General features: G+C 44.4%; 1 protein-coding gene across 1 annotated transcript in view; it reads right to left on the bottom strand.

Annotated features, from left to right (window-relative positions):
• Window positions 1-3,875: 3,875 nt before the first annotated feature.
• TMEFF2 (transmembrane protein with EGF like and two follistatin like domains 2) overlaps window positions 3,876-22,844 on the bottom strand; it is a 127,730-nt gene continuing 108,761 nt past the window's right edge. Inside the window, exons 8-11 of the mRNA XM_027737484.2 lie at window positions 12,214-12,337; window positions 10,521-10,679; window positions 5,562-5,648; window positions 3,876-5,159 (exon numbers count right to left, since the gene is read on the bottom strand). Of these exons, the coding sequence (XP_027593285.1) occupies window positions 5,063-5,159; window positions 5,562-5,648; window positions 10,521-10,679; window positions 12,214-12,337 (467 nt within the window). The 3' untranslated portion in view covers window positions 3,876-5,062. The remainder of the gene's footprint in view (window positions 5,160-5,561; window positions 5,649-10,520; window positions 10,680-12,213; window positions 12,338-22,844) is intronic.

Here is a 22,844-nt window from a genome sequence, read left to right as displayed (position 1 = left end):
GCAGCGGCGGGATGACACACGACTCCCGGCCCCTCGCCCCCACTGAGGAAACCCCTCACCACCCAGGGAAAATCAAATGGGAGAAGGACTGACATCAAGGCTCCCACCTGGGTGCCTGTGCTTCCTAAGCTGAGCAAAATGGGCCTCCTATTTTATTGACAAAGCGCAGTGGATGCCACCTCGTTAGCATTATAGAGCAGATTCTTCACATGCTTTTTTTATTCTGCAGCTTGGCGGCTGCTGTGTGAGACTGCGGAATATTTTACTGCCTTGTGGCTCTCATTCAATACGGAAAAAAAAAGAGAAAAAGTTGACAAAAATCCTGCCTCTTTTTTTTTTTTGATGTGTCTTTGTTTTTAACAGCCCTCCTGCTGTGACAAAACTGTTAATTAAACTGAAACTAAAATAAATTAAGCCCACCTAATATTACAAGCATTTGAAGGCAAAGCATCAGCCTGAGGGCTGGTGGGGTAGGGGCTGCTGTGCCTGTGCCTTCTGCCCCTCCTCCTCCCCTGTCTCTCCTGCTCACAGGTGCATTGGTGGCACTGTCAGGGTGCAGCGTCCCAGGTACTGCGTGCCTGTGGGGCTAAAAATGAGACTTTTGGCTCCCATGTGAAACAGAGTACAGTGTAAGAGGCTCCATTAGCCAGGTTGTGGCCTGTCGAGACCAGAAATATAGATAAAATATTAATATTAATATTGTTGTTGTTGTTAATAATAATAATAATAATAGGCTCTAAAAACTTAATGTGTAATGGCCCAGCATTATGTCTGTGTCCCTTTAAGTCCTGTTGAGGTTCCTGATTATTCTGGAGGGAAAAGCCCCACCAGCAGCATTAGATGCGGGCACACCTACCCACAGCTTGCCTTACAAACCCGAGGCAGGCTGTAAACATCTTATAACCAACACCCCCCCAGACCTCCAGCCTGGCCACACCCCCATAAATTAAAGAAAGGGCTGGCCTGGCCGGGGCACAGCGCCGGCTTTGAAGTGTGGTAATGAACTTCGCTTTTAATTCGGGGTTGTAACTTCCATCCCGACGCAAAACTGGGAGCTGCAGAAAAGCTGCATGCATAATCGGGGTGAAAGCAAGGATGCGGCGTGCGATGTGTCTGATGTTGGATGAGAGGCAAGATAGCCTTTAATCATTTTGTTTTCAAAGAAGCTTTAGAGAGCTCTTTGAAGATGAGGCTTTTTTGAGAGCTGCTTCTGGAAAATGGGAGGCAGCGATCCACGACGCCCACCCTCACCCACCCTCGCGGTTAACCTGCGGGTGGGACGCACACAGGGACCCGTGGGCATCCCTTCTGCCAGCACTGGTCCCTCATGGCTGGCACCCAGGGAACTTCTGCAAAGCCGGGCTGACCTAGAGTTGCCTGAGGAGGTGACACTCTGATGGTCGTGGCAGCAAGGAGGAACTACCCCACTGTCTTTTCAGTTGAGGTGATTGTGGCTCCTCAGTGTGCAGGGGCAGGCAAGCAGCTAGGATAGAATGTCCAGCCTTCCTTCATTAATTATAATATTTCTGTAATGATAATGTTCTGTAAATCATGTCATATTATCTTTGGATGAAAGGGAATGATAATGAATGTCTGATCAGATGTAATTTTAAGGATCATGATGGTGAGGCGTGGAGCTGTGCCTGTCCTGTAATGCAGCATTTGGGGTGGGAGAAGGAGAGGGTCACCCCCTCACTGCAATCAGTCTGTGTGGTAACTACAGGCAACTTCCTTATGGGCTGGGATCCAGCACAGTATCCAAAGGCACAAAAGGGTTGAACATCATCTGACCACCCCAGGCTGGGGAGGGTGGGTCAACTCTGCTCACTAGCACTCAGTGCATGCTAATAGCATACTTGGCTTTATTTTGAGGACGGAGGTCAGGATGTTGTGTGAAATGCATCATGGTCAAAATAAGGACATGGCTTCTTGCTCCAGAAATGTTACAGGCTGAAAGAAACAGCCTTAAGGAAGGAGTGTGCTAACAGTCCTATTTTTACCTCTTTTTACCAAGTGGTGTGGCCTGTGGTAAACAACAGCCGGGCCAGCAAGTGACTGCAGGCTGTTGGGACACTGGTGGTGTGTATTGCCCCTAAGCAATTGCACCAGGTGTGGTATTACTGATCTTGTCAGTGGTTTTGTACATCTAGTGTGGTTTGCAAAGTCCGTGTGTGCTGGTAGTTGACATTATTTACAGTTGTCAAAGTGCCATGACAAAAAAAGCCTATGAAACAGCCAAAATATATGAATTATTGCCTCCTCCAGATAAAGACTGAGTTCATCTCCATGGGCATCACAAGGAAACTTGCTCCTGTTGGTGTAAGCTTGCATGGAGAAGCGGACAAACAGCAACACATCAGCACCTCTCCATGTGACTCTGGGCAGAGGAGCTGGGCTCTGCTTCAGCATTTGGCACAACCCCCTGGCCATGGCTTCACCTGGCCAGGCCATTATGTGCCCAGCCCAGACCCCCTACATTTTGTGAAGTTAAACTGCACAGAGATTGCCCCATCTCAAGTTTTGGCCAGTGTATGGCTCTAACAAACAGATGCACTTTCCAGACTTCAGAAAAGGAAATAGCAACCCCAGATCCACATGTCCAAATTTGCTGCTACATTTGGTACAATTTCTGCAAATGTTTTTGTTAGAAATCTTCATTCCTGTACATACAACCCCAAGACATTGTTATTTTCAGTCTGTGTGCCCATGCCAGCATGCTGAAGTTTAAGTTTGAAAGGCCCAAAGAGGTGGGACCTGCCCTCCATGTGTTAAAACCAAGATCCCTTTCTCTTCTCTGCCCTCCAGTCTGCAGTAGGTACTTAAACACCGGCCTTATTGTGAAGGTGCAAGGCTTTGTGACAGACATTGCAGCTGGGAAAGCAGCTAATGACACCTGGCAAACACAGGCTGTTAGGGGATTAAATGTGCCATTGCTCAGTAAAAGCAAGACACACAACATTGGGAAGTTTAGAGACAGTGGGTCAGACTCCTGTTTTCACTCCTAAGCGAAGCTGTGCTATTTTTGGCCAGGCCAAACCTTGCCTTTTTTAATTAGGTTTATTGCTATAGCTACATGGTGGTGTGTATGTGTTAACATTTGATTTTTGTATCTAATGTAAGCGACCGAAATAAACAGTCCAGACTTGATAGTCCCAGTGGGGGGACTGACATTTGGAATCGGCTCGGAAACTGCGGTTTTGACGCTTGTTAGACTCCAACGCTTCGCTCAGAAAGCATGGGAGGGTGTCTGCAGGGTAGAGCTACATTTGCCTCCTCCAACCCAATCCTCAACCTGATGATGAAGTCTCAGAGACGCTCGCAGCCATCACTGCGTCAGGTGTAGCCAACGGAGGGATCTGAAGAGGGGTGTTATATGTATGAATTACCACAGATTGCAAAGTCTCCCTAGAAGGGATCTTGTGCCACCAAACCTGTGCAGCACAGTGTGGCTGTGCCCGGGCTGCCCTCCATGTCAGATCACCCCTGCTGAGCTTGAGTGTGAGACACAAAACCAGCAAGGACTGGGACAGAGAGGAGTATTTTAGAGTGGGTTTGAGCATGGAAATATCCCTGTGGTCCAGTGGGCCAGGATCATGCCTGCTTGCTGCCTCTCTGCTTCTGCCTCACACCATCACTCTTCCAATCTGAAAACAAGACTCAAAGATCAGAGAGCTGGGGCGAAGGCTGAGGAGCAGAGGGTGGCTGTACAGCTCCCTCTCCCTCTCTGCCTCAGCCCAGCCCACGGCTCTGGGGAGTAGAAGGTCCCTGCAGGGCTGGCAGCCCAAAGCCAGAGAGCTACCCTGTGCCATCATCTGCCCCACTGCCTGTGCAAGCACCACACTCCCATTCCCATCAATCAGCACAGACCAGGTGCCTGGAAGCATCTCTTGCCAATCGCCTTTTATTACCTTTAAAAAGCCAAGAAACCCAGAACAAGACAAAAACTGAGACCGTGTGAACATCATGCAATGGATTCACTTTAAAGCAGGCTAAGGGAGGGAGGGGAAGACCAAAAGTCATGTTAGAGTGGAAGTACCGCTGCACCCATGTCTGGAGGCCAGATCGGGTGGGCTGTCACCGGTGGGGTTGGTGGTGACTGTTGTGAGTGACCAGACTGATGCTGAAGCAGGAAATGGAAACACACTCATGAGACATCATCCCAGGTAACCCCAGATCTGATTCTGACCCAAATGCAATTTCTTACATGATGATGACAGTGAGAAATACTCCTAACCCTTATCTTGGGTACATTCTGCCTTGGCAAAGTATCTTTGGAAAGGAGCAGCACATTGACTACGGTTACAAGGGCTTTTTAGTTCAGTTGTGCTATTTAGTGTGACTACTGCTCCGGCAGTCAATTAGTGGAGTGGATGTTATCCAGCAGGAGTGACGTTACCACACTCTGCCCTTCAGTCTCACTCTCCTGTCTTCAAAATTCATAGCACAAAGTAGAGCAGAATTACCTTCTCGAAAGAACGTGTTTTTGGAAAGTTTCAGCTATCATGGAAATAACTTTGCATTTTGTCCATCATGTGGATGTGACAAAATACATGCCCTTATTTTCCTGAGGTATAGCCAACATTTGGGTTCATTACATTTAATGGAGTAGGGTCACCTATAAAGTTATTCATAAGGTATTTTCTGAGTGGTTTTCACCTTCTCTTTGAAAAAATAAATTATATCAGCATGTTCACGAGGTACAAATGGGACTGGCATTTCAGCTGTTATTATGTTATTAACTTTTTTAACCTAATAATTTTCAATCAAGAGTGAGAAGCAATTTTCACTCACTCCAGTGACCAGAGTTGGAGATTCTGCAAAGTGTTCTTGTAGGGTTCACCTTGACAGACACCTAATTCCCTCCCAAATCGAAGCATTACCCCGACACTCTCATCACGGTTGCCGAGAATTTCCATTTCCCCTTCGGTTAGGATTTAATTTAGAAGCCAAAGACTTCCTAAGCTATGGGAGAGTAAAGATAGATGGTATGGGAGAAGAAGGCTGATGAAATGTAGTTGACTCCGGATCTGAAATATTTTATCCCTCCTCAATGTAGGTTAAATTATTCTTCACCTTTCCCACATCCATAATTGTCGCTGATCTTGGACCAACTCAAAACCCTACTACTGAGTTCAGTAGACTCAAAATTGCCACTAGAACTGGAAAAAGAAAGAAAAAGAGATTTGTTAGTGTCCATATACAATATCCCAAGACTATACACAGCTATGAGATACAGCAAATTTAAGAAAGGCAATTTTTTTCTCATCACTGAGTATTTATTATATATAACAAATACATGAAAAAGAAAAAACTATATTGTGTGATATAAATAGTTTATTTACATTACAGAAAAACATCAAGACAATGTATACTATTTCAAATATATCCATACATAATCAAATATAGCTGTAGTACATGTTCTCATTGGTGTAGATTACCACAAATGCAAGGCAACATGTGTAGATCTTGTCTTAATCTTTTGTCTATAATACTGTATTTTGTAGTCCAAGCTCTCTGCAGTTAGTTTTGCCATTGTGGAAACATGCGCTCTTTAAATTAACCTTGTCGATGCTCTTGTTGTGTTGTCTGAACTGTAGTGCCCTGTGTTTTGCTTCTGTCTGTGGATTCTGTTGCTCCTGGGACATTTCCTGGAAAAGAGAGTTGTGAGAATACACAGCTCTTAACAACACATCTGCTCAGGAGGTGGCACGGGCGGCAGAAGGGACGTGAGGGCGAGAGAGGCATCCTCTGTCCCTCAGCACACTTCCTCCTCAGTGAAACGAAAAGGGCTGGCTAATGGCAATGGCACCACAAAAAAAAAGCCACCACAACCCCCAAAAAGCATATTGTGAACAAAATTATGGCAAGGCAAATGCTAAGATTCCTGAGCAGTGGCCACTCTGCTGCATCACGACAGCCCCAACTGCACCGCATCACTCATCCTTAAATAATGGGTTTATTTTCTAGTGAGGCACAGGTGGAAGATCTGGGATGGTCTCACGCTCACTCACCTGCTTGGCGTCCCAGGTCTGTGAAATGTTTACAAAGTGCCTGCGGTGGCTGCCTTTCCGAGGAGCTAAGTGTCTCCAGTCCCTCTTAGTCTCCATGGAAATGCTCCATGAGCTGCTCATGAGCGAGCAGCTACTTTACTTACAGGTGCCTACCCTGTGCCACGCTCCTGACACGGCTGCTTGGCTTAGTGCAGAAAGCAACTGCACTGGAAAGCCCAAAATCTGATATTCCTTTGGACAGCTGCAGAAGCAAACCTCTTGTGCCTCAGGACCTCTGGTGCTGGGCACGTTTCAACCTTTCACCTGCAGCAGTGACAGCTGTGGGATGCTGCCCAGTGCAGTTTTTCCCCCAAATGGAAAGCTAATGGCATATTTCTGGTTCCCTCCATGGAAAGGCATCCTCAGGCAGACGGCACAGAAAAGTTTAAACCCAGGTGGAGGCCAAAGGAAGTTCTAAGCAGCTGAAAGCCAAGGGAAGTATGGCAGAAACTGTGGGCAGCTACACAAGAGAGACTGAAACACTCTCTTGGAGTGGCATGGCAAGAGGCCCCGCAATACTCCAGACCATACTGACACATGTTTTTCTAAACATTCCCTTTGTATTGAACTGATTGGTTTTTCTGTTACAGGAGGGCTTCCAGGAGCACCCTGTGAAACCCTATGGGTTATGCACCAGCGACAGCCCAGCCTCTCAGCACAGGGGGAGCTCAGAGCACTTGCCCTCAGCTCTGTGTCAGATAACTAACAGCAGAATAGAGTAACATACATTTTTACTAACCCCTTAGAACAAAAAAGGTCATTTTCCCCCTCCTGTTGAATGGGACTGATGCTATAGTCTTTTGATGCCAGCTGAAAGGCTAAACGAGAGCGTAAGAACTTACGAAGTATTTAAAAATACTGAAATACAATTATATAAGTGTCTAGCAAAATATGGGTCAGACTGTCCTGACTTGCCTCACTTTCAAGCCACCAGGACCACCTCCTCATGAGAAGCTGTATGGCTGTGCACTATATTTTGCACCGTTCCTTTCTGGGAAGCAGTGAAGTAGGCTGCTATCATTACTCCAGGAAAAATCTGCCAGCATCCCCTGTGCTCTCAGAGGTCATGGCAGAGCTTTCATTATGGAACTAAGGCAGACTTTAGCTGGTCTGCGATTTCACAGCAAACTCATTATTCCCTGCGAGTTCCTTAAAAAGGCGATCAAACTTTCCGAGTGAGTCAGGGAGCTGCTGTTGGCAAACACAGGGCTGATTCACTGAGCCGTGTGTCATGTGCACGCTGACAGCCTCCCAGCCCGACTGTCCCCGGGGGGCCTCTCCTGCCCGTTCAGCTGGAGATGCACAGCAGGACCTCGCCGTGTGCTGACACCTCGCCACGCTGAGAGGCAGCACCGCTCGCTCCCGCTGCTGCGGCCATGCGTGACTCCCCACACCGGGCCTCCTCCCAAGCCCAGAGGATCAGGATTTACAGCAGAAGGCACAGCCCTGCTTTTCCCCAGTGCTCAGCCGTGAGAGCAAGGTTGGGGAACCACGGGCGGGAAGCCGGAGTGCGTAAAGTCTTGTTCTTACAAAACCAGACTGGTTTTGTAAGAAACGTGGAGGAACCAGGTGGCTGGGGAATGATCAGGATGGTCAGCAATCCCAGGGGATGCAGCCATGCATTCACAGAGAATGGTGGATACCAACTGCTCCAGCTGGAAGGAAGGAGATGAGCTTCTCATGGGCACTTTCTCAAAACTGACACTGACAGTATCTACACAGTCACTCAGTTCAAGGTTGAGAGAAATCAATTCAAATGTAGATTACTCCAATTAAGATGATGAAAAAGCATCTTTTAACCAAAAATGCCCATGTTTTAATTGTGTAATACAGTACATTACCAATCGATGGGAGCTTGGGAAGGCCCCAGGGCCAAGCACCAACACCAAGACTGCTTAACAGGTAGGTTGTGTCTGAAGTGCAGCTGGGTTTCCTAAGACAGGTGTTTGCATTTAACCAGCTTTTTAGACCTTAATCATCTGCTAAAACTGAGTGACAGGTTTTCTTTGGTCCTTAACTCTTTAATCAAAAGTCCTCTGTAGAGCTCTGTGTGTGGGATGCATTCATTTATGGACAAAGCAGTTACATCAATGTAAACCGGGTGCTGGAGCAGAGGCTGCCTGCTCTCCCTCTACTGAAGCTTGCTCACAAGCTTGAGTTACTCACAATGTGATTCATAGCAGGTAAAACATGTTATGCATTAATTTTTAATCAAGTTATTTCTTCACATAAATAAGCTGCTGTGACTAAACATTAGGGAAGCACTAAAAATGCAAAGCTGTAAAGAAAACTGCTGAGAATCATTATGATACTAGGCCAGACCTATACTATTTACCATTCTCCTTCACTTTAATCATTGCTTCTTTCTTTGCCTTACCTCTAAGCTAAAAGTCCTTGGGCAGAGGGACTGCCTCACTCTTTCATGTCTTGGCCTCTGGTTCCCTACTTCTCCACCTCAGATGCTTATTCCTATTGCTGGCACTAGTAATGAGCAGACGAGTGGCCGATCTCTTCCAGGAATTGAGCCACTTAAAAACAAATCATCAGTTCTGCTGGTTGTGTTTTCAGCTGAGTCCATCCCCTGACCAGGTTTGTTGTGCCCAGGAGGTGGAGGAATGGGCAAAGGAAAACCATCCCTGTCAGCAGCACAGCCCATTTATTCAGATTAAAGTGTCTGTGCAACAATGGCCCTAAAAGTGCCCAGCACTTGCTCAGAGCCTTCAAGCAATGGAGGACATGCTGTAGATTTGCACCACTGTACAGGCAAGATTTTAAGAGCAACAACAGTAGTGACAGCTAGAAGCTTACAAGGGTAGTTTTGTGTGGCTCAAATGGACCCAGTACACCAAATTCACGAGAAGTTGCACTGAAAGGAGCTGCAAAGAATTTGGCCACAGTGGCCTCTGAGTGGCCACAGTGGCCTTTCTCCCAGGAACCTGGCAGGGTGGTTTCAGCACTTTCAAGAATTCAGGGTGTGGAGTTCAAACCAGTACAGTCAGGTTCTCCAAAGCAGACTACTTCAAAAACTCAATTACTTATGCATATGCTGCCACAACAGTCTCTTGTCATGTGGATTTCTCTTAGGCCACTTAAGAGTACATTTTTGCAAATGTATCTCAAATCATTATGCTGGGATGGAGGATGCTCTGCAGTAATTACATGCATTACAGAAAAAAGTCAAAAGATCATAAATTCACTCAGTTACAAAGTGTGTGGGAAAAGGTACTGTCTCTGTATGAAAACAGTGTGATGGGTAATTTGCATTACAGTACCAGATCACTCAGAGCTCCCTGTCTGAATTCCTCAGTATAAAGTGCTCTGCCTCACTGCGTCAAGGTGACAAAACTAGAATCGCTTGACAAAACTACACACAGCATTTGTTCCATTATCAGTTACTACACCACCTTCTTTCTCTCACAACACATGATATTTTTGGTGGTTTGAATTACCTCTGTGAATACCACCATAATCTACTACCTCATTCGGCAGTTGCCATTTAGTTGATGGATTCAGCTTGGCCAAAAGAGGTTTTGTTTTATGCCCTTAGGCCAGAAAAGGATTTATGAATTTTGCTTTTCAAGGAACAAATGCTACACTTGTCTTCCAGCCAGGTAGTGCAACATAAAGACTGAAATATATTAGAAATTTTATTTTATACAGAGGTATGATACCTGACTTTTTAATCTATTTTTTTTTTTGTAATTTAAAAAGAAAATTAGTTGTAAAAAAGTGTTTTATCAGTGGTGCTAGCTGAATTAATTTAATCTCATGAGAGAAGCCTGTAGAATGTCTGACATTCAGAACTTAGCCCAAGCCCTCCCAGAGAGTAACACAGTTCAGTGGGGGAGCAGTGCACATGCAGGAGGGGAAGGATTGCCTTTCCCCTTCTCATTCTGGTCATTTCCATTCACACAACCCTTTCCTCTGCACTTAAAAAAACCCAGACAAGTACATCCCATATGGCTTGGTGTGCCACCACCTAGTGAAGACCCTAAAACATGTGCGGTGCCTTTGAACATGCACACAAGGCTAATGAAATCATTTAATCAACGGGGTTGCAAACAGGCTTAAAAGTTTGTATGCTTTGCCTGATTAGGACTAAGGGAATGGGCCCTTAAGGAAACCAGATGGAGATATGATTAGTTTTATTAAGTGTTGATCCAGCTGCTGCATTTATATTCCCCTTATTTATATGAACAATATTTGTCCAACTATCTGAATACAAAATAGGGAACTTCACTTGCTGTAGGCACCGTTGCTACCTAAGTCTGATTAAGATGGAAGTAAAAATTCAGTCATAATAATGAAGCAGCACTGGCTGGCTGGACCAGATGATATCTCCTGTTTGTTGGTGAATTAAATAGCATTTGTTATCAGCAGTGTCACTGCAGAAATCTGTATAATCAGCGCACACAGTAGGAAAAACAAAAGTATTTTCTTTTTCTATTGCTAAGTACCAGAGATACTGACCTTGTAATACAGAGGACTACAACACAGATGATAGCAATCTGGATGGTTCCAATCACAGCTGCTATTAAGACATACTGAAATCGTACTGGACCTGGAACCACATATAAAACGCTGTAGTCCTTTTTTTCACAGTGTTGTCCAGTATAGCCGGCATCACATCTGAAAAAAAAATTATTTTTTTCTAGTTATACCTGCTGCTTTCAAAGAATGCTGGAAAAATTATACCTGAAAAAAAAAAAAATCAGTGGCCTAAGCATAAGCTTATGTGCTTTTTTGCAGGATGGACTCCCACAGAGAGAGTACTAGTGCCTGCTCAGCCTCTCATAGGGAAGACTTCAGGTCCTCAGTGTCACAAAGGTCTATGAGTGAACAACACCACAGAGTGCCAGGAGGTGCCCAGGGGACTAAGTCATAACTGGCATCAAGTGGAACTACTTGCACATTGTAATGAGAACCCATTTAGTTCCTTGCACAACATATTTCAGATTTCTCCCTTTCTTTGGGGAGGTGGGGGAGGGTGAAAAGCCATCTAGTTGTGGCTCCTTATGCAGATTACCCCTAAGGAGGTGATAAGCAATCATCCAAGCTCCATATGAAATGTGATTAGATGTTCCTGAAAGTGGATACATCATTTACATTTCGTCTGGTTGCTATAAAAAAACCCCTCTGTTGATGCTGCAACCATCCACCCCGATGCCGCCTGCTGCGCTGCTCGCCAGTTCCCATCCTGCAGCCTGACATCTCCACTCTGCTCTGTGATTTTGGGGGCAAACAGTGTTTTTCTAATTTTAGCTCTTGCCCTGTTTCCCCTAAAAAGACCAAGCAAGAAGATGCAAAAATCCAGGTCAATGGCAGCAGCAGTGGTAAGGGACTGAGACAGATGGCTTGGGCTCCTCTCAGATCTCTCAGTGGAGCGCTAGCCCTGATGGGTTAAGCCTTGAGCTTCCACTCTTTTCCTCTCCTGCATTCCCACAGCTCCCAGCACCTTGAGGAAAGGACATTTTCCAGCTGAACGGAGCACCTAAAATGCAGCAGCTGCAAAGAGTGAAATGTGCCCTGGCTGTTTGTGAGAGCTGGGAGAAACTGGCTTGAAAATCTGCCCTGGGGAGAAAGTCTGGTCTGTATCTCTGCTCTCCCAGTCCAGTGCCTCAGGAAAATGGTGCTCCATGCAAAACAGTGCTTTTCATGCCACCAGGACACTGGTTGGACTTCAGAAGTAGTATCTGCACCTCTCCAGGGAGGCATTCACTGCAGAAGCACGTGCTTTCACTGTACTCCTCCTCCCTGCCCTAAACTCCTCCAAAATCACCTCCCACGTGAAGCAGCCACCTTTGCCCCAGACAGCTTTCTCATGAGCATCACTCCTGCCACAGCAGGGACATATCCCTGGTGGCACTCCTCTCCTCCTTCAGGCTGAGGAGGCCACCTAGCAATGGCCCCAGTGCTTTGTGAAGGGCTTTTAAAAACATATCTAAATATAACTGAAGGCTACTGGATGGTTTCACAGTCAATTAACATTGTGCATAACTCAATATACTTTTGCCACATACAATAGGGACTTCATTGAATAATTTAAGTCTAGTGGATTTTGTAGCACAAAGGGCCATGGTTGCCAGTATTTTCCACACATTAAGTGTTTCTGTGAATCAATATTTCCATGTGTGTAGCTTTCCCTCCTTGGTAGAAGGATTACCTGCAAGACGGTTCCAGCATGTTCGTGGAGTGCTCACACTTGCCATGCATGCAGAAGCCATTGTAATGCTCTGGACAAGGGATGTAGATCCCTCTTGCACTTTCTTCCAGTTTATTTGCATTCTCTGTGAACACAGGTGAAGGGAACGTTAACCCGACAATCTAGGATAAGGTGAAATGGTGGGAAGAACTATTAAAGAAAGGAAAATCAGAAGAACAATATGTGAAAGATGCTGTTCATGGGAAGCAAGAGCAAGGGGTTTGCACCTTCAAACAAGTTGGCTAATGCAAAGCTTTGCAAGGGTTTCTCTTGTTCTTTTGTAATTCCTGTCAAGTTACAGCAAATGAGACAAGAGAAAAAATAATCTGACTACTCCAAAACTGATGACAGAATAGCACATGAAAAATACCTGATCATTTCTGTTGTCCTTTATGGAGTGTCTCCTTAAACCCAGGCAAGCTTAGGAGAGAGACTATGGACATTTGCATGTCATATACCATTACAGTATATTTGGTCATTCAATAGAACATATGCAGAAAGATAATTTTATGGCTGAAGTAGAGTGGGAGTCCAGAGCTGAAGTTTATCATCAGTCTGCACAGCGGTGCCCCAGAGTTCACTGGCCTCCTCCACGTCCCTTATCACCCAGTACCCTTAAACTAGTTTGACATTCTGAGCCTACTTCTGCAGCACTTAAACAGTCATCGAGACTACAAATCCTGGAAAATCCCTCCCCGTAGCCAGGAAAATGGAGGCTTCATTTAGTTTTGAAACAGATGTGTGCTCAACATAGGCTTCACAGGCTGAAACACAGAGTGTTACTTGCCATAAACTCACATGATTTTTTTAGGCCATCGAGGTATTAATTAATCTGAGTAATTTTGGCAAATTCTTTGAAATTTAACCAATACTTATGATATCTCGAATGGTAAAAATCCTTTTTCTGTGGTAGTATCATCTACCCATGATTAATTAAAAACAGAAGAAAGAAATCTCACAATAAATGTCTAAGGAAATGTAGATTGCACACAAATAAGTTGAAGCAGTTATATCTTCCAAAGAAAGTCCCCAAGTGTTATGAAACAATTGCAATTTGTGTTCTGCCTCTGAGCCAGGCGTGCCGGCAGCAGGCATGCTTAGGTATTATCCCACCTCTGGGACAAGTGTCTGCAGCAGATCCAAGATTCAGATTTTTGTAATGAATTTCTTTTCTGTTGCAGCTGTCCAAGGAGAGTTGTAAGAGTCTCTAACCATTTGCACTAATAAAGTTGGTTATATTGTCCTTATGTGAAAACAGGCAAGGACCAGCTCCCGGCAAACGAGGATGACGGGCAACCTTTACATGCCTGTAGACAGCATTAGCTTCTCTTTCATCATTAGGATTTTCAGGACCTCTGCACTATGGACCATCATTGCATCTTTTCAAATGCACGTATGTTGAACGCAAACCCATCTGCCTCTCCTGGTTCCCTGCTTACTTTGGGATACCTGCATGAGGTTGTTAATGACCACACAGTGCAGGAGCATCACAGGACAGTGGGGATTCCTGGGCTTGGGGCTGACAACTGTCTCTGGGACGGCACAGGCAGGATGGGCTGACAGGAGGCATGTTGTTATAGCCATGGTACAACCTCTTTTGAGAGCTTGCCCAGGAATTTCTGCTACTGGAGAAAGGTGGGAAGAGGAGGTCCACTTGGTCTGGTGCTAAACATTTTTGGCTACCGATCGCCCTCCAGGTGAGACACTGGCTATCAGCATGTGAAATATATACACAGTTATCATCCCAGCAGGACTTCATGCATGTTCCTTTTTCCTCCTGGAAATCCTCCTAGACAGGAAAAATGTGTGTGATCTGTGTCACTGGACTTGCCCATTGCACACATGTAGATGCCAATGTGCTTGGGACTTGTGGGATTCCATACCTGTGATCACCTACACACCATGCCTGGTGTTTTCTGGGTGTGCTGGAGCTCTGCTATGGCCCACATTCAAATCTATTTCTGCCCAGAAAACTGCAGCAAGAAATGTGGGATCCTTATTAATACACATTTTTTTTCTTCTGTTGTGGAAAATATAATGCCATTTCCTTCATATATTCCATTACCAAGAGGAAGTTTGCTTCCTTTCTGAAGAACAGGAGATGGTCACGTGTGTGTGTGTGTGTGTGTGTATCTCTGATCCTTCCTTCTCAGTTACTGAGGTATCTCTGTGATGTGTGTGCACCACCACCACACAATGCAAGAATCCCTCCTCTCTCAGATGAGCCAGCAGTGTTGTTAAAATGGTATGAAACCATTTGGTTTAATTTTTTTTTTTAAAGGCATACTTCAACATGGAGGGAAATTGTTACTTTCAGGGCAGACTAATCTGCTAGGACTTGAAAGGGGGACCAGGACTTGCAGATGCTCTCACTGTGTGTAGGCAGTAGGACTGGTAAAAAGAGGAATGAGCTTTTCCTCTTCTGGCAATCATGTGGGTAGAAACTGTATTCTCTTTAAAAGAGATCTCTAGCACACTTTTAAAGTAAATCTAAGATCCTGCAGAACTTGTAATTATACCTCTAAGCACAATATTATGAAGGAAAATGCTTTAATGAATCAAAAATGAGATGGCCAAAGGTTTGCTAGCATTTATAGGATAAACACGTCATGCAGGAACACTTGCCACCTGGCTTGGAAGAGATCACAAAACTTAGAGACACATTATTTGTAGTTTCTCCTTTTGACTGATGACTCCTCTCAAAGAGTTAGGAATCTAACATAAAGGCAAGGGGGGAGAAAATGCATATTTAGTTTGATCTGCCATTTTGGTTATTTGAAATACAGATCACAATAAAAGCATCATTTAGTTCAGACTAAGTTGTTCCCCTCTTCCAGCACATTCTGAACACACACAAAATATTTCCCTGTCTCAAAACAGGTTATTTTTCTCATTACAAAAACCATCTTCTCAGATTCAATATAGAGACCCGAATACCAAGACATGCTTTAAAAGTCTCTTCATATTAAAACTGACTACTCTCATTTCTGAAGGATCTGAGCACTCTTCAGTAATACAGCTGTTGATATGATACTAACTCTTATGAATGCATCACCATGAAACAAGAACTATAAATCAATCCTAAAAAGAGAGGATATAAATAAAAAACATATCGAAGTTATAAAGCAAGTAAGAACTGTACATATCTTAAAAAATTAACACTAAATTAAATAAATTAAGATTTCCACCCTTATTGTAATTCTGGATTATTTATAAATTCAGTACTGGATGCAATTTGCACTAATCAGTTTATAGTGTCACTAAACTAAGGAGCCCCTCTACCACACTAACCTTACACCTACAGAGAGCAAAGCTTAAATACAAAGTCACCCACTTTTTTCCAAGCACAGCAGATCAGTATGCATAAAGGAATCACACAGACCAAATTCAAAGTTAGTTAGGTTTCAGTAATGTTAAATTCAGAGCTCCTCTTCAAAGATTAGACTTGCTGCATTGTTATTGGCAACAATGTGGCAAGGTTTTATTTGCACCAAAAGGACAGATTTGTACCTTTTTTGTGATGGATAGGACTCAGGGTAGAAGCTAGTTGTGAAGACTTAAGATAAAAATTGGGCTGACTGGGTCAGTCTCTCCTATCTCTGGACAAAAGAAATTCCTGTCATGTTTCTCAAAATGCTTCTCCTTTTTATTTCAAAACAGAAATACACTCTCACCCTCCAGATCAATTGTATTCATAAATCTTTTTCTTGAAGCACTTTTCAGAATGAAAACACCAGTGCTGATGAAGCCAGCACCTTTTGCATTTCTGCAACATTTTTTGCATCTTCAGCCTAACCTGACATTTCATATTGTTCACATCTTTTGTTAGTGCCAGCACATGACATGATAGCCTATCATATAAGACACATTAGTCAAAACAGATTATTTTTAAATGCTTTGAGGCCAGATGCTACTTTGTGTAGCCTGAAACAGCTTATCATCATCTTTCTTACTGGAAGAGTCTCCCAGTTGAATGCTTGCTCTCCAATCTCCCCGTGGATGGCAGGCAGATGCCGAGATGATGAGCTGTTTTGCTGGGGTAAACTGGATCCTAAAAACTTATGGGGTGTGACTGACCACCCACTCAGTGATCTTGCTTTTCCTGATGGATCGTCTTCTGAAGTGTTAAATAAATTATTTAAAACTATCTTGTCTAAATTCCTTAATATCTATGGCTGTTTCTGCCTTCCACTAAGAAGGAGTGGAAGAATTATTTCAAATATATTTTGTATTATTTTTATTTGAATTTCTGGTTTAGCTATATGACTTTCCTTCAGCCTTTGGAAGCTGAACATACACCATTAGGATTCTCAGGTAAATATTCCAGTGAAAGCTGAAATTCAAAATCTGAAACAGTCTGCCTGCAAATGACAAAAACAAGGCAGCCAAACTCTTCTCTGGGAAGCCTTCACCAGTTCCCCAGCTCCCATCTGAGTGTGGATCTTCTGTTACCCAACCAAACATGTGGAGCAGTGCCAGTGACAAACGAATAAATCCATTAGTGTCCTTGATGAGGATTACGTGAAGTACTGTCTAGAGTGCCCAGAAAATTCTTTCCAGACATAAGTTCCTAGAATCCACTTTGGAGAAATTAAAATAAAAATCTAGGCAAAAATAGGATTCTTATATCCAAAAATTGACTGCCAGGCACTTAACAATTTGTTCTGCAGGCCTGATAACTCTGTCATTCTTCATGTTTGAATCAGTGAGACTTTCTAGGTGATTTCAAGCAAGGAAAGCAGAGGGCCACAGCCTATAAATTCTTACATTAGCATTTTGGCTGATGCACAGCAGGTAATGTTGGAGCTTTGGAAATAATAACTATTAGGCTATGCCCATATGAGAAAATATTGGCTCATGTACAGTGTTAATATCTACTGTACAGTCATCACTGGACCAAGGGAAGTCTTCAAAATACATATATACACATATATTTCATCAAATAAGGGATAAGACAGTGAATGACGTGCAGCAGAAGCTATTTTGACACCTATCTCATTGGCAAAAGTGGTTAAGGAGAATTGACTTACATAATAATTTAATCTTTTAATACCTCTGAGGTCAGTCAAATTTGCAGACGAAAGCTCTTGCTGATATTGAAGTAATGACTCCTTCCACATCACATTATCAGAGGACTTATGAAGGGGGAAAGGGATTCTTGAGTCAAATCTGTGTCTTTAACCTTCTCAACCCCTTTTGGAAGCATATTCCCCCCCCTCCCTTTTACCTCCTTGTCAGCTCTCCCAAGGTAGGCCACAGAGCATAGCATTGGGACCTTACTTAACAAAGCCCTTCTGCTCTGCATGATAGAGACTTGCTGTGCAATTCATATTTGAAATCAAAATAAAGGTCCAGAGAGTACCAACCTATGGAGCAAAGGTAAGGGATGCCCTGAGTTTTGTGGAAGAGCTTCAGTGATTGACTAGGGGTGGGGATCTGAATCTTGTGGATGAGTCTAGGGACAGTTCATGTTACTCATCTGCAGTCTTCACACAGAGTCAGAACTGCTGCTCTTTTGGCGTAAAAAGCAGCTTCCTCAGCTCAGGAATGTCTGCAGGAATGGTTCAAGGGTCCCTCTGCAAAGTCAGGAGGAGGGTGTAATGGTGCTGCTCCCTCTGAAAGTGCAGAATTGCTTTAGCAAGTTTGCTGGTAGTTCCCCTCCTCTCTAACAGCATCCAACAGGAATTGAGGTCCCACAGCAACTTAGGGATGAAGTCCTTAAGCAGACTTCCTAGTCACTTGTAATGAAGAACCACCATGATAAATCCCAGCTCAGATCCAGCTCTGGTCTTTGAGAGAAAAGAGATTTCTCCTGAGTCTTTGCTCAACAGCTCCAGGCACCCTGTCTTTGACAAATCTGCCAGCAGCCACCCTGCTGTGCACCAGCACAGCCACACCACACCGTTAACAGCTGCTCAGAGCCGGCCTATTAATTATCTTAATGTTCCCTTCTTTTAAAACCTTGCTTTTACAAATATAGAGCATCTCTCTACAGTGAAGAAAATGTGTGCAAGCAACTCGCCTGAAAATCACTGTTTGGGTGGGCGTTGAGTGAAAATTCTGAAGGAAGTGCTTGCTGCCGCTTAAGAGGGAGCTCACCAGCCCACTCTCCCTGAGAGCAAGTGGAAAGTGAGACACCAAATGTCAGCCGAAATTGTCTGGCACCACTATGCTGCAGCCCGAGCCTAAATTCATCCTGCAGCCACTCCAAGTACAAACTTGAAGCTAGTCTTTCCACATAAACTGCACAAAAAAATACCCTTCCCATATTAGCTGCTTCACCAAGAGGAAAAAAAGAAATGGAACTTGTTGAATTAAATTACATTCACTTCTTTTCTCAGGCACAAAATAGGCTTGCTGAACACAGTAATTTATTAATTTTAAATGTCCCTATGCAAATGAGTTCCCTGGAATAAGATAACATCCACTTTCCTTTTTTAAAAATAATCTAGGGCTTTTTATGTTTGAGATGATGGCAAGATGTCCTAGTGCACTTCGAAAAAAAATATTGTGCTCTGTCTTTGCAGCAATGTATCGTAATTATTCAGCCTGCTGCCATAATTAATAATAGAAACCAATGAATTAAGACACTAATAATCCCCAGATGTTCAAATGGAGAACAGAATACTTTCAGTTTGTCAGCATATATCTGTGGGCTATGCTATATATGTTGAAGCTATCATTGAATTTTTGAAATCAAGAAACGCTTTTATTTACAACATCTGTGAATACATCTTCCTTTTTTGAGAAGACTGATTGAAATCAAGGGACTCGTTAATCATTTTCCTGCACATAACAAGACCATTTGTCTGCTCAAAACGAAACAGAACCTTTTTTTAACCCTCATTTGTTTTTTTAGTGCCTGTTGTCCACTTGTATTCACAGATGCCTTACTTGTACAGGTCCCTAGCAGCCGAGGCTCCTGCACACACGAGGGGGTGCTACCAAGTAGCTACTGCAATACAAGATGCAACACAACCACCAAAATAGCACCGTGATCAAAGTACACGGTAGCAACTCTGCTCACATGTCTGGAACACCCAGCTAAACTGAAAGAAAAAACCCAGAACCTCACATGGGCCAATACGTTGCTCCAATCCAGCATTTTCTCAGTGTTCAGGTGCTCACATTAGACTCAGCTTCTCCCTGGGGTGATTGTTTCATTCAGGGAGGTAAGGCAGGCTGTTGCCTCAGCTTGTCTGACCTCCTCTACTTCTCTGCCACCACTTTTCATCCGCTCACCCCGCCCTAGGCTGCCAGTAAAAGCAGTGGTCGCTGCTGTTTGATGCTGCTCTCCACACTTAATTTGAGGACATCAAGAGAAGGATGACGCACTGAGCTCTTCCTTCAGCAGCCTCATGGAGCGGCTCACTGCCGCCTGTGAATGGCACTTGCCTGCTTCCCAGTCCAGGAGACTGGAAGGTCTCCAGCTCTGCGTGTCTGTGTCAGCTGTCCCCAAGCCATCTCTCAGTACTCTTGTGGATAAAGTACACAGGCAGAGCTCTTTAACTCAGCCACTGCGGGGGTTGGTCTTGAGGCCTGAAATCATTGCCATGGATTGTGATTTAATACAGCAGAGCTGTATTGTGGATTTACCAAAGCCCTGGGTAAAGGGGCCTTTACAGTTTGTGCTTCCTTCTTTTGTGTCAGGATTGAATAATTCTGCGTTAACCCCATTCTTAGAATAGATTAAATCCCTCTTTGTGCTAACTCAGCCAGCCTTTGTTTCTGGCACGCTGCTGATGTTCCCCTCACTCAGATTCCCCTGTCTAAGAGAGATGCCACCAGCCCTGTGGGAGCAGCATCCCCCCTCCCTTCAGAAACCAGCCGTGTAAAGAAACAGAGTCATAGTTTATCTCCTTGCGTATGATCTCCTTAGGCAGCTCATGACAGAGCCCTTAGAGGATGAGTTAACCTTATTATTATTGTAATTCTGTGTTGAAAAAGAGTTGGTGTCAGTTTAGAGATTTGTGAGGTTCCCTCCAATTAAGCTGTGTGCCTGAAGGCAGAGGGGCGAATGCTGGATCCATCACACACTGCGCAGCACTACCGGAGCGGGCGTCACCCCTCTATGAGAAATTCCTCCCAAGAGCTCAGTTCACGGCTTGTTTTCCCTCTCATCCACCTATCCTCTAGCTACTCATTAGTGCCAGTGCTGGAAGGGGTCAAAAATGGACAGGGGCAACCAGACCAGGGCTCCTCTTTGTGTCCTCCCTTCTGAAAAAGTATGCCTGAGAGTTTCAATTTACTGTTAATACCAGATAAAACAGGGATTGAAATAACATATCAGTACGTGGATGCTAGCAGCAGAAGATATTCCTTCAGAGAAAGCAGGCATGGATCTACAGAGCAGGCAGAGGCTGCCTGGGAGGGATACTGCCAAAGGAATATCTTTGTGTTCAGCTCTATCTTTTGGGGCACAGGAATCAGACCATTGTCCCTATTGCACAGCCCCAAGCAGCACCAACACACCATTCAACCCTTCCCGGTCTAACACACAGCAACACAGCAATATTAGTTAACTTAGTTAAGTGGTAATTAAGGAACAAAACTCCCCAACTTGACTGAGTGGCATCCTGCTGTTTCTGCTTTGTGTGCCTACTATGCAATTTCTCTATCAAAGCAGCCTGGCTAGTGCAGCGCTCCAGAGTGGCTTATTTATATGTAGATGCAGCTATATGACATTTCCAAATGCCATACATTTGCATATGAAGGTTCCACTCTTTTTTCCCCACTTCAAGTAAACAGAATCTGCTGCAACTCCAAAGCAGTGCTTTCACTTACGTGGAGCTGTCTGAGAACCATCCTCCTTAAGCAGCTTAAAAAACCACCCAAACACCTGATTTTCATAATTTGGCAACCTTGACTATCAGTAGTGTCTCTGGGCGGGTCCTGTGATTTATAGCTGTACCTCTGATACCAGCCTGCGTGCAGAGAGCAAAACTGCAAGACCTTAAGATTTCATATGAAATGGCTACAGATAATCTGCAATACCAATCAATATTTGCGAATAGGCCTCAGACATATGATGGAAGCTTGTGGTCACCCTAAAAAAGGCTGTGGGTCACATTCATTATAGCTATGAAGATGGTATTGATTTTTGTCACTGATTTTCCACTTGAAAATAAGAGCAGGAGCATGTTGCGAGAGCTGCTGAGGAGCTCTGAAACTGCAAACCTAACACAAAACCACAACCTTATGTAACACCAGGAAAGCCAAGTGGACATTATATATTCAGCTTTCTTGTCAAAGAAAGATAAGGTTGAAGCAGATGGTATGTGGGCAAAGTTTCAACCTGAATACATTGCCTTCTAAAAACCAACAGTGCTAGGAAAACAACCCAATTTTGTGGCACGAGGCCGATGAACACGTTACCTGCACATTAAAGAGCCACCCAATGCCAGGCCTCGAGGTATGTGCTATGGAGGAGCTGGAAGAGCTTCCTGTTGGCAATGTGTGCATGGAAAAACAAGACTCTCAACACCTCTCATGTACCACGTAGAATGAGCAGTATGAATTATGTATAATACACAGCTTAAGCCCAGTCCTTGTTCACGTTTGTGCTGGGATGCGCAGCCAAGGGTATGTGCTGAAGGAAGTGGTCTTTGGGCACCACCAGGCAGTGTGGGAGTGCTGGTGGTAAGCAGAGTGGATGGTGGGGTTACCAGACATCGGCTGTCCTCCTCTCTCATAGCTTGGCCCTGCTCCTCAGCTCCTCCACATTGCCAGTACCCCAAGGATGAGCAGACACCAAAGTGAGGATGAGCTGCTCCCTCGAGCCCTGGCTCTGTCTCCTATCAGGAGACTGTGCCAGGTGCTTCCCACCTGTGACAACAGGCACAACAACTCCCAGGAGCCACTGTCACTGTGTGGTCGTAGCTTATGGAGCTTCACCCATGTGCCACTGCATTTCTAGAGGAACTCATCCTCCACTGCCAACTGGTAGACAGCACCAAGAATGACAAATGGGATGAGGTGCCAGAAAGCCGATAAATACTTTTGATACGGCTCTAAAAATAGTGAAGGGATATTTGTATCCTTCTGACACTTTATGAAGAGGAGATGGATATGCATGACCTAAGTTTTAAGACGGGTGTCAAGAATATTGATGTGTGGAGGGATCAAGATCGTTTTGTTGGTGCCGCCCCGGGGGACAGTCGTGCGACTGACAGTGTCTCTGTCTCCCAGCTGTGGGTGTGCTCACAGGGGGCTCAAGGAGGGCTGAGCCTTTGGGGCCCACCCAGAAAAAAAAAAAAGGATTTGTCTTGCCCACCTAGGATGGATAATTTTTCTCCATTAGGATGACAAAATGGGAGAAACGGGGTGCAAGACTCTGCATAGCTGGCTGGCAACATGGCTCACACTAGGGCAGGCTGTGCTTGGCTACTGCTGTTGTACTGCTCAGAAGGCCTATATGGGAACTGAACTGTCTAAAGACATCTTTCATAAACAGAAGGGGATAAAATATGTGTATGTTCTGATGGAAGAAAATGCTAGATTGGGAAAGAGTTACAAACAACAATTTTGTTGCCAATTTGTTCTGGAGGACTAGTAAAACAGGGCATCACAGTGCCCTAAATTATGGCTTTGTA

This window comes from Pipra filicauda, unplaced genomic scaffold (assembly GCF_003945595.2).
Source record: "Pipra filicauda isolate LSUMZ 115617 unplaced genomic scaffold, ASM394559v2 scaffold149_size4050908_pilon, whole genome shotgun sequence".
Lineage (NCBI taxonomy): Eukaryota > Metazoa > Chordata > Aves > Passeriformes > Pipridae > Pipra > Pipra filicauda.
Note: the sequence above shows the minus strand (reverse complement) of the source record. Positions and strands in the feature narration are given on the sequence as shown.